The sequence below is a fragment of the Glandiceps talaboti genome, chromosome 4, assembly GCF_964340395.1.
Source record: "Glandiceps talaboti chromosome 4, keGlaTala1.1, whole genome shotgun sequence".
In the NCBI taxonomy this organism is placed as follows: domain Eukaryota; kingdom Metazoa; phylum Hemichordata; class Enteropneusta; family Spengelidae; genus Glandiceps; species Glandiceps talaboti.
Window position 1 is genome coordinate 14,607,718 of NC_135552.1, and position 12,799 is coordinate 14,620,516.

A 12,799-nucleotide genomic window follows, 5' to 3' on the forward strand; every position below is an offset into this window, starting at 1 on the left:
TTGTTAAATAACACATGCATTGAAAACAAGAAATGTCACGACTGGTGACTTTGAACAATTTTTTTCTTTGAAAGCTTATGGCTAATTTGATGTGTATAGCACCGATATAAGATATACACAAAATACATAATGTATTCACTTTACTTATGTCACATGTGAATACAAAGAAATAATGGTGTACATTTTTGCTTTTATATACAAGGTAGGTGACCAAATTGGACATGCACTGTCACCTGGGAGTTATCTTTGACCTTACATTGGAAATTCAATGTCAAAGTTTTCCATGTTCAGAGACATTATAAGTGCCCCCCCCCCCCCCCCCCCCCCCCCCTTCACAATCTTGTTAATTGTTTTAAGACAAGGCTCTGCAATACAACATATTCTGGTTACCTAAGTTCTGACCATTTCACACTTAAGGATCAGAAGAGGGTGCCCAAGGATCGGCAAAATTTGATCATGGTTGCAGATCTTACGGCAATGCATGCAGCTGTGAACAAACTGTGTGTACATGAAATGTGCGTTCTTAAAAGAGAATTACAGTAGTGATTAGGCAAGTTTCAATTACTGGTAGTCACTTATAAAACAGTACACACAACTGTCTTTACTAACAATACTCTGGCCCTCACTTCTGGGCCCCCATAACAGCTTGTGAACAGCACTCCTAGTGGCCAAACCATGAAATGTTATATCTTTTTGGTAACTGGAATATGGTACATTAGCAACAAGCAAATTCCAAATTCAGCTCACCATCTACGTATGTCCATAACAGGGTCTATACTCATATACTAACTATTACATGAATTGGCCTTATCACAGGAAAACGTTAAACTATTTATGAAAATCTCAACACTTGAATGATGTTCTCTACATACTAATTTCCTGTTATTGTGTAAACTTATCTGACATTGGAGACTGGCCAAGGTCTTCTAAGACAGCTTATCTCTGATAATAGGGTAGATACTTGAATAGGCCAGTTTCTGTGTTAAATTATTGTGTTTCCTACAGTATCTGACATTTACGCCAGGTTTGGTTGAAACCCAGTCGTGGGTGTCTGAGCTATGGCTGTCCACAGATGCAGGGATACAGACGTAAAATTGCTATAACCCCTCCTCCATCTTAGTGCCTATCGGGTGCTTATACACAGACGACAAGATAACAAAAATTTTGGAGTGATTCAGCTCATACTCTAAAGAAAATTAAACTTTAAATTCTATTATTGTAGTTGTAACAATAACGATAGTACTGACTAGTGACACTAGATAATTTACTAAAAAATTATATAACTCTAAATATGCGATACAAAATAAACCTTGCAGTAACTATATACATCTATGAAGTACAGTGATGTACATTTTTCCTCAGAAAAAATTTAAAAAAATTGTGCGTTTCCGATTACCCAACCGACCCTAGTTTAAACCATCAACCCTAAACATTTTTCATTTAAAATAAAAAGATAAGAAATTCCTTTTTTGTCTTCTTAACCTTCATGCATGTCCGTTTTCCTTCTCCAGCAATGTCTGTACATATTTTCATCAAACTATAATAGAAGGGGTATTCTGACTGACATTTCGTTTGGTTTTGGGTCGAAGCAATATTTTTCAAAAATAAAAACTGTTACAATTAAAACGGTAAAATGAAATGAAATAAAATAAAATCACGACCTACCTACCCTATTTTCTGATGCCATGTTAGGGGAAACACACAATTATTTTTTTCTACCTAAGCAATCCCTTACCTCTGTCAGATCACAGATGGATTTAGTCACTACACTATCACTATAGCCACTTATAAACTATACAGCAAGTTAAACACCATAAATATTCAAAAATAATAACCAAAAATTAAGGGAAAAAAAATAGTAAGACCTGTCACTATTTTTAGTACTGGGGCTTTTACATGATAACTTCAAACAACGAGGTAATGTTTGCCATCATATTGTAACGGGTATATGTCGGATCAAACATCTTCATATTCTAGAGTTCTAGTGCCGGCAGTCTTGCTTTGCTTGGAGTTAACATATCTGATAGAAAGTAAATAGTTCCAGCCATACCTGAAATAACAAAAACCAACGGGAAAGTTAGTCACCGAGAGAATGACCATCAGGGGAAATATATGGAAACTGACCACCTGTTCTTCTATAAAAGTAAGATATATCATACAGTGGGTGTTTAGGTCAAAGGTCAAGGTCAAATTACTAAAAAAGCTAAATTTTAAGTAAAATATACTTATTACTTTATGGAAATGTATCAAATTTTCTCCTATCATCTTATACATCAGGTGTTTGGGTCAAAGTTCAAGGTCAAATTACTGTCCTACTTATCAGGGACTGCTAAACAAGCAAACAAACATTGTTGTGTTTCTACACTACCACTCTGTGATGCAATTTCACAATTTGCTTTGCTTTGAAAAGCATTTCATGCAAGCACACATGATGTCACTTCCTGAAATTATGCCTGGTGATGTCATCAAAGTGCATGATGCCTGGCCAATATCACCTGATCACACATTGGCCAATCATGTCAATCAAGACTTAACTGTGAGTAAATGAAGGCCAAGTAGATGGCGTTTCATGATTTTAGGTTTTTCCCACAGAAGGAGACAGTACACCAATGGTATTACATGATAACACCCAATAAGGCATGACAACCTTATATATCGTAATAATATGGGGGCACTAAAGCTCGTACTTAAAAACACAAAACTTCAGAAATCTTTACTTTTAATAGTCTGGGCATATTTGCATAAAAACAAAAGAATTTGTCACCTTCAAAGAGTGAGTAAGGCCTGTCTGGAGTTCGGCAGCCATGTTTACCATATTCTGTACACCATTCGGCAAACTGTAATCAGACAATTTGAAGGAATCCACATGTAAACTTTTGTGCCATAATTCATGATATATCTCTTCATAATTGTGTACTTTTAAAATGATGTGTATGTGCATTTTAATTTGAGTAATGATATGGTCTAAACATTAAATATCTAAATCAATAATACATTAGTATTCTTTTCGTTCTGTTTTTCCTTGTGTGCTGTATACTTCTTTGTTTTGTACGTAAATAAAAAAAAAAAAAAAAAAAAAAAAAAAATCAATAATACATGAGATCATTATGGAAATGACATCATGATGATATGCAAATGTCAACATTATGTAAATAAAGTCTTATAGTTGTAACAGTACAAAACAATGTCCTGAGCTTCACTGAGCATAACATGGTGTCAGAATTAGTGGGATATATTAGATATATACACTACTCAAAAAAAAAAGGAGAGTTGTAATGATATGATCGATAAATTAACATATAATGTATAAATGCATGAGATAATTCTGACAATGACATCATCATCATCATCATATGTATATGTCAACATTATGTAAATAAAGTCTTATAGTGCAACACAATGTACTACATCTCACTGAACATAACAATGTATATGTTATGTTTCTGTTCCTTAATATTACACATTTTGGGTTTTTGATTATTGATATAACATGGAGAGTAAAATGTGTATGTCTCTGTACATCGTACCTTACAAGCTCTGTATAAATCTTTAAGGTCTTTGGTAACATTATAGAGTGCTAGGAATGCATAGCCGTTGCCAGCAGTTCCATGACATATACCATAACCCTTTTTCAGTAATCCTCTCTGCCATATGACATCAGCACATTGCTTTGCATGATCAAGATATTTATCTCCTCCAAAAGTCTACAAAAAAAAGACACATGTACATTAAATGTCACACATTTATACTTGGATATGGGTCCCATGATGCATTGCCTGGGATAGTCCCATGATGCATTGCCTGGGATGGTCCCATGATGCATTGTCTGGTATGGTCCCATGATGCATTGCTTGGGATGGTCCCAGGCAATGTATCAAGGGACCATCCCAGGCAATGAATCACGGGACCATCCCAAGCAATGGTCCCATGGTGCATTGCTTGGGATAGTCCCATGATGCATTGCTTTGGATGGACCCATGCTGTATTGCTGGTTGCTGGAGATGGTCCAATAACATATTGCTAGGAGGCAAATTATTTTCCTACGTTTAATTTCTGATTTATTCTTCTTTACAGAGATAACATATATATTAAAACAGATAAAGTATGGTTGGTATTAAATATAGGAAAGAGAAATGAAGCAGCTGTACAGTGATGCATTGTGGGTAAGAGTTAGATCAAGATCACTTTACAAGAACAAAATGAATACAAAGTTATATACTCTGACCTAATAGCACTTGGAAAAGTTCTAAAATCTTTGGTTCCCTTGCATAATGCTTTTTTCATATTTACCTTGTATGCCTGCAATAACGCATTAATATTTACCATGTATGCCTGCAATAACATATTAATATTTACCTTGTATGCCTGCAATAACATATTAATATTTACCATGTAGGCCTGCAATAACATATTAATATTTACCTTGTATGCCTGCAATAACATATTAATATTTACCTTGTATGCCTGCAATAACATATTAATATTTACCCTGTAGGCCTGCAATAACATATTAATATTTACCTTGTATGCCTGCAATAACATATTAATATTTACCCTGTAGGCCTGCAATAACATATTAATATTTACCTTGTAGGCCTGCAATAACATATTAATATTTTCCTTGTAGGCCTGCAATAACATATTAATATTTACCTTGTATGCCTGCAGTAACATATTAATATTTACCTTGTATGCCTGCAATAACATATTAATATTTACCTTGTAGGCCTGCAGTAACATATTAATATTTACCTTGTATGCCTGCAATAACATATAAATAACACCTGGAGCACCATGGCACCATTGTACAAGCCTATCTGATCTGTTACTGAGGGATGATGGGTAATTTCCTGATGGATACTTTAATCCATCTATGAAATCTATGGATGGTTTGATTAGTGAGTCATAGTACTCTTTTACACCTGGTAAGTCAACCTGTAAGAAAAAAACGCCTGGTAAATTAACCAATAAGAAAAAAAACAATGAAATACCTCATGAGCAGAGTTAGGAAAATCACTCCTAAGTGCTTACTACTTTTAGATAAATAGTCATGAATATTCAGTGTGCATCTAATAAATATGTATGTCTGCTAAGTCCCATGATGCAACGGTGGACCAGTGTGAGAACAACAGAGGTTAAATAGAGTTTCAATTTTGTTTGTGTTTTTAAAAAAGCGCAAAAATTTATGTGATGTGAAATCATGCAATGACTTTCCAGAGCTCAAAGATTTATGGAAATGCACTTATTTACTGGAGTGGCATTCCAGGGAATTGACACATTTTCCAAGTATTTCCAAAATATATCCAGGAAGGATACCCTTACCTGCATTAGTAGATACAGTATTCCACTCATTCCATGTGCAGCACCAATATAATATTTTTCATGCCACATATACATCAGGGGAGACCGGCAATTTTGTTCTCTAGCTAATGAACGTCCTGATGCTAGTATACTGTTACACACCTATCACATAGAAAAACGATACACAGTTTTGCAGGCTGATTTCACATGAAGACATTTTTAAATAAAATGTGAACATGAATATCACTTGTTTTCATTTAAATGCATTTCACATGTCTGCATGATAGACTGGAATGCATTTTTGATTGTCTACATGGAAATATCGAATACGGAATAATTCAAATACGAAGGTGTTACAGATGTGCAAATGTAATGACACCATAATAGTATGGCAATTGATGGGGTCACTCCAGAGGTCAAATATGTGTGTTTTTCAAATTGTTGTATTTCTGGTGGTTTTATATGCGACATTGTGTTTGAATCTTTCCATTTTCGTCCCTTTAAATTGGACTCCATTTCTGAATGAAAATGGATCATTTTCAAAACAATTCCCTTCCAGCAGCATTTTCAGATCGCTGCATTTTCATAAGTATTTTTGTCTTCTCCTTGTGGTAGTCGTAGGTGCAAATGCAACAAAATAGTTGTGTTTTCATTTCAAAAACGGCATGATGTAAATGCAGGGCCTTAGAACCATCAAAACTACATCACTCTACATGTTTATATCCATAATATTGGCGTTCATTCAGTATATTTTTTGGCTCCTCAGAATTCACAACCATATCTTTAATAGTATAGGTTTTATTGCATGATCAAAAATTTAATACATGAGGGATGTATTTATGTTGGTAAATGAAGTACCGTAATTATTTTCATTTTTTCACCCTTGTTGATCTTTGATCAAATCTGTTTTTTACAAATTTGTCACACTGCCATGTATAAATCTACTGTTATTCCCTTCAGTAACCAAATGTACAGAATGTGATGGTATATTCCCTTCAGTAACCAAATGTACAGTATACAATGTACAATGATGTACTTGTAAGACACTTACCTTTTGAACAAGTTCATCTGTGATGATATCCTTTCCAAGTTGTTTCTGAACAAAGAGTAATGCATAAAGGTAGCCTGATTTGCCATATAAAATTTCATCTGGAAGACCATATTCTGGACTGGTTACTTGTACTTGCATGTCTTTCAGTCTGTGGGAAAAGAAACATGCTGAAAAATAAATATGACTATTGACCAAATTACCAATGTCATCCTTGTGATTCCCTTTCAATAGTGACCAGACGTCATCATTTCCTCAAGTGGGCAACCAGATCATCATTTACTGCTGAAATTTGGGAACTTCAATAAAAGAAATGATTCAAAGTTTCCTTCTGACTAAGTCATTCAGAATGTTAAAGTATGATTATGAAATGAAAGTATCACCAATATGTTCATATACACTTATTTTTTTCATGCAATTTTTAGCCAAACAACTGGGACCCATCATGTTTTAGGTGTGATGATGAAAAACACAATTAAGTACAGGCATTCTTTACCTGGTAATATATTACTACCAGTTTACTGTACTTTAAAATTGTGAACACTTCCTTGCTGTATACACTAGTAAGAAAGGATTTCAAAAAGATAACAAAAAACTGAAATTGACATTTCCAAACATCAATCATATGAAAGCTTACTTATTCAGCAGCTCCATGCTTCTTCCTTCTTTTCCTTCTATATGATACAGTATTGCTCCAACAGATAAAGGCCCTGCATCTCCACACAGAAAAGTTTGTCGTCTGTGATGTAACTGATGTAAGCCCGTCTTTACATAGCTTTTGGCTCTCTTCAGATATTCCTCATTATCAAATATCTTGTACAAATGTAAATAGAGCAGAGCAATGCCTTGAAAACAAAGAAAAGAGTGGGAATTCATATCAACATATTTTCAAGTCACTGGATACTTAGAGACCACATTTACATACATAATAGTGTGAAGACTATGTCTGAGGAAATAAGAAGTCGTATGTTGCACTTAGAGTTTCATGCAGGCAACTGATTTAGCTTGTGAAGGTCTTAATTCATATAAAATGTTAGTTATGTAATTATGACTGTTGCTAATGAGATAGTCAAACAACTCGACTTCCTATTGGGTTTCCTGATGTGGTTAAGGTTGGCAAGCTAGTGACAAGTTAGAATTTATTTTTGTGACAAGTTTATATCCATGAAAGTGGCCATATGGATGAGAGGATTGGGTATTTAATTTGATTTTGATTTTATTTAAAAACAACTCAGTAAATTGCAAAAGTGTAAAATGTTTGTTATTGTACATAAAATAACAAACATTTTACACATTTATTAATCTTTTGCAACTTACTGAGTTACAAACAAGGGCTTGGCATGTGTCGTTTTACACTGATTTTTCAAGAAAGAAGCCATGATAAAATTGTTTTAATTAAAATTGTTATTGTATGTAAAATAACAAACATTTTACACATTTTTTTTTAGCTTTTTTGAAATGTACTGAGTTATAAACACAGACTTGGTCAATGTTGTTTTACATTGATTTTCAAGTAGGAAGCCATGACAGAATTGTTTTATACATTAACAATTCCAAAACAATCCTCGTCCATATGGATTGAGCAAAATTCAACTACTTTTCATATTTAACATTTTTAAAAATCTTTCTATCTTGTCAATTTACTATGTTTATTAACAACTTGAATGTTAAACAAGATAAAATATGTTGGTTTCATCATGTTCATTTATCAGTATGGAGCTGGCTTTGATCTGATCTGATCTTAGGTGGAAGTGATATACAACCATTGCCAGGCAAGTTCCATCAAACATATTGACTGCTTGAATATTTATACAGATTACAATAACAACAGAAACAGTGAGGTAGAAATTAAAGATGTCTTGACCAGTCACTATAATCTTCTGATGATCTTTATTAAAACCGACGTTTCGGCAACGCAACAGTTGCCTTCTTCTGGGTAAAACTTGAACGTATTTCTGGATGAGTTTACCATCCAGGATTACGTTCGAGTTTTACCCTGTTTTACTACTGTTGCGTTGTCGAATCATCGGTTTTAATAAAGATCATCAGAAGATCATAGTGACTGGTCGAGACATCTTTAATTTCTACCTCACACTTTGCCAACATTTAGATGTAATCCCACCCACTTCTTTTAACTTCAATTGTCGTAGTTGGACTGAGTCTATCTCTTGAACCAATACAACAGAAACAGTCATCAAAATGTTTGCAGAAGTGACCTATCCCATTACTTCCATCTAAGCTTGGATCTATGCCAGCTCCATACCGATAAAAGTGAAAGTGAATGAAACGAAACACATTTTATCTCACTTAACATCCAACTTTTTATTATAAAACAAAGTGAATTCACAAGATATCCTTTCCCTTTAAGCTATTGCATCATAAGTTATTTTCACTTTCTAAACTAATACCTAATTGTCTTCAAAGGTCTGAATGTCTAAGTTAATTACTACACATGACATTTTACTGTACTGACTGTCTGTACACTCACTGTCTCTCAATTTTGAAATTATTGACTAGTCCACAAGGTCTTAATTCCGTACCATTTTCATGGCCAAGCATTTGTATGAAAGATTGTGTATTACTAATTTACACTTTGTTCTACAAACATTAATTTCTTTGTATCAGTGATAGTAATATAATAATCACAAGGTATGATCTGTCACAACATTGCCAAGTTGTCACCATTTATTGTAGTTCTTGTATCCTCAATGTAGTAAATTAAGACTAGTATCAAGTTTACCTGTAACCCCAGTATCAAGTTCATGAAGTGTTCGTTTACCTGTAACCCCAGTATCAAGTTTACCTGTAACCACAGTATCAAGTTTACCTGTAACCCCAGTTTCAAGTTTACCTGTAACCCCAGTATCAAGTTTACCTGTAACCCCAGTATCAAGTTCATAAAATGTTTGTTTACCTGTAACCCCAGTATCAAGTTTACCTGTAACCCCAGTATCAAGTTCATGAAGTGTTCGTTTACCTGTAACCCCAGTATCAAGTTTACATGTAACCCCAGTATCAAGTTCATGAAGTGTTCGTTTACCTGTAACCCCAGTATCAAGTTTACCTGTAACCACAGTATCAAGTTCATGAAGTGTTCGTTTACCTGTAACCCCAGTATCAAGTTTACATGTAACCCCAGTATCAAGTTCATGAAGTATACAATAGACACCGGTGGAAAGATAAACAACAAGGCGGAGCCGCGTTGTTTATCTTTCCACCGGTGTCTATTGTACTTATGCTCGACAAGTTCACAGGATGGCAGGATTAGTCCATCTCACCCTTGCTAGACTAGATTAAGATAAAGTACACACTGTCTCACCCCTTGCCACGCTAGGTGATGATAATAACTGAGATAAAAGTGTACACATTCGGGTGAGGACACACAGCATGCAGTGTTCACGGCGAAGAAATAAGCCATACAACATTCACAAGCCCTGATATGACTGAACAACGAGACGTGTCTAATATTATAGTGTAGCTCATCTGAAGATCTGTGTAAAATTCGTTTTTTAAATGTTTACCGTTTCTTTTGAATGGTAACAGTTGTGCCCTTCATCCTTAAACCCTTACTGTGCAGTCACTACTCCATTCATGGTACAGTAGTATGACTTATTTTTAATACTACTCGCCACAACTATTTTTCTCCGTAATTAAGTTCTCCTCGTAATTTTGGCAAATTATTTTGGTCCGGGTCGTACTCTTGCATTTCATTCTTGAGACCATGGAGGCTCCCCTTCTATACTTCCATGTGCAGGCATATGGTTTCTGACTTTGCCGGACTGGTTTTACTTGAACTACAAAGGTCAACCCAATTCACACCTTCTAAGTCCCCCTTTGTCTTACACTATCCAATACTGATAAGACTTCAGCGGCAACTCAGACAAGGACGTGGTTATAACCCGCTACACAAACTTTAATATTAGCTCCGGTAGAGGACTGCTAATCCCGTACATGTCAAACAATGTGTCAACATTATGACAGATAAAGGGCATAAGTGTTCATTTACCTGTAACCCCAGTATCAAGTTCAAAACGTGTTTGTTTACCTGTCACCCCAGTGTCAAGTTCATAAAACGATTGTTTACCTGTGACCCCAGTATAAATAGAGTAGTCCCTCTCATCACTGTTATACTTCAGACCTTCTTCCATTCCAACCAACATTGATGGTACACATGTTTGAATATGTGTAGACAAGTCTTTATATAACTACAAAAGAAAAGAACAAATATCATGATTAAGTAAAACAAAAATGGGACAATCTCTGACCATACATGAGTAGCTAAAAACTCCTGAGTTATGCTGTTGCTTTGTGTATGCTCATGGTTGCCATGTTGTTATTTTTCAGACAAATGTAGTCATCATTTAGGGGGGAAGTGAGATAATTAAAGTCTAAGAGTTAATCATACATGAGTAGCTAAAAACTCCCGAGTTATGCTGTTGCTATGTGTATGCTCATAATTTCATTGTTGCTATGGGGTGTGGTCTTAGTTACTAGGTGAATATTGTTTGATTTTTTGATTTTTTTGCCTACCCATCTTGGTTGTTATCTTTGCAATACACTGTACTTTGTTCATATATTTATATATATTTGTTCATCTCTGAATTAATATCCTCTTGCATATATTTCTGTTGTTAGCTATGCAATATAAAGCACCCCCCCTTTCACTGTTGCTATGGGTGTGGTCTTGTTGTTATGTATATTTGCATACATTTTCTAAATGTTTATCCACTTGTCAATTATCCCTGATGTTATCTTTGCAATACACACCATCAGTTGGCTGTGAAGTGCAACAATACTTAAACAGTTTTTGGAATAAACACATGGGTATCAATTAATTCGCAAAATGACAATAATAGAAGTTTTTACAAAATGTAAGAATTTCGTTATTAATTCTGAGAAGCCAGGGAGTACTTTTGCTTTCACTGCCAGTTCATATACAGCCATAGCCCTGATTTTGTGGGTCGACAGGAAGGGGCAAAGTAGGGCGAGTAGGCAGTGAAATGAAACGAATTCACGGCTACGGAATTCATTACGTCACGATTAGCTCTGGAAATCATTATCAAAGACTAATCCAAACCCTGGGCAATCAGAATGGGCCATCGGAAATAAATTGTAATGACGACAGTAGGCACATTGGCGAAGCGGAAATATTCTAGCAATACATGTACTCAAACTTCAAAGCCAAGGTTGTCTAGGCGAAATTGCGTCTTCTTCCTTGCAAATAAAGACGAATATTGGCGCCTGACATGACATTAGATCGATTCGACACTAACGCATGGGTTACGTCATTGATAAACAAACTAATTGAAGCTGGGCTGTAATTAAATTAACGTTACGTTACCTGGCCGTCTGCGCTCACCAACGATTCCCCTTGATAATCGTCGAAATTGTTCGCAAACTCTCTTCTGTCTTCAACGTCGTCTGCATTACGCTTTCTCTTACTCATTATTTTAATTTTGTTTTACCTAGTCTTACTTCGATCGGAGGGATAATCAGCGAGTGAAGTACACATCACTTCTAGCTATCCACGCGCCATGTTGAGTTCATAGTTCACACCTGCTGGAGGTAAACATCACGTGTGTACAAGCACGTGATTCGACGATGAGGATGCGTCAAAGAAATGATTGTGACACAAATAATATAAATTGATTGGATAGACGCCGGTATAGTATACATTTGGAATAAAAATTACTTATATTTCTATCAATTTTTTCTATACCAATATCCGTCATAGCATGAATTGGTCACACAAAATAATGTACTGATGAGACAGTGCAGCTGCGCACTGCGCAATCACTCGTGATCGTCACGTCCTCATGATCAATAATTTCAAGGCATTGCATTGCTTCTCAATTCTGTGGTACAATGTATTGTGCTAAAAATCACCGCACAGTTAATAACTTTATGAAAATTCACGAAATTTGACCTCGATCTTTATTTTTGCCGATAAAGTCAAATGACAGTCAAACTTTCTTCAAGGCAATTTTTATTTTCGATATGATTCAATTTTAGTCATCATTGATCAGCTAGGACTAGGAGTTATACTTTCTATGCGATGTTCTAAAAACAATAAACACGGCCCATGTATATTCTAGATATAAACTTCATGCCATGTGATTTTCTTGTTGCTTGTTTTTATGTGTAAACATGTTTTTCATCAAAGAAATTTCATACGTATATTTTTTTTGTTTCGAAAATAAGTCTTATGTCACTTGGATAAGTCACGATGCACTCTGTGATCAATCGATAAAAATGTTGTAATTCTTTCGGAACATTTGCTGGATTGTCCACTTCTCAGAGAGCCTTATTCATAATAATGTTTGTCATGTTGAATTTAAAGATTCAAACTCTATAAAAGTATCAAATTCTATGAATATCCAGACCGAGGTGGGATTTCAACGTGAATGCACGATAAATATGCGCAGACAGGCTGCGCAGACGAATGTCCAG

The 12,799-nt window shown here is 35.2% G+C and overlaps 1 protein-coding gene across 1 annotated transcript; it reads right to left on the reverse strand.

Annotated features, from left to right (window-relative positions):
- Positions 1-335: 335 nt before the first annotated feature.
- Positions 336-11,884, reverse strand: LOC144433825 (lanC-like protein 2). Its single transcript, XM_078122199.1, has 9 exons — positions 11,691-11,884; positions 10,434-10,554; positions 6,987-7,194; positions 6,353-6,500; positions 5,323-5,463; positions 4,753-4,935; positions 3,528-3,704; positions 2,765-2,837; positions 336-2,050 (listed from the first exon to the last, which is right to left on the reverse strand). The coding sequence occupies exons 1-9, from the start codon at positions 11,793-11,795 to the stop codon at positions 1,974-1,976; spliced, it is 1,233 nt and encodes a 410-aa protein (XP_077978325.1). The 5' UTR covers positions 11,796-11,884; the 3' UTR covers positions 336-1,973.
- Between the last annotated feature and the right edge of the window lie 915 nt (positions 11,885-12,799).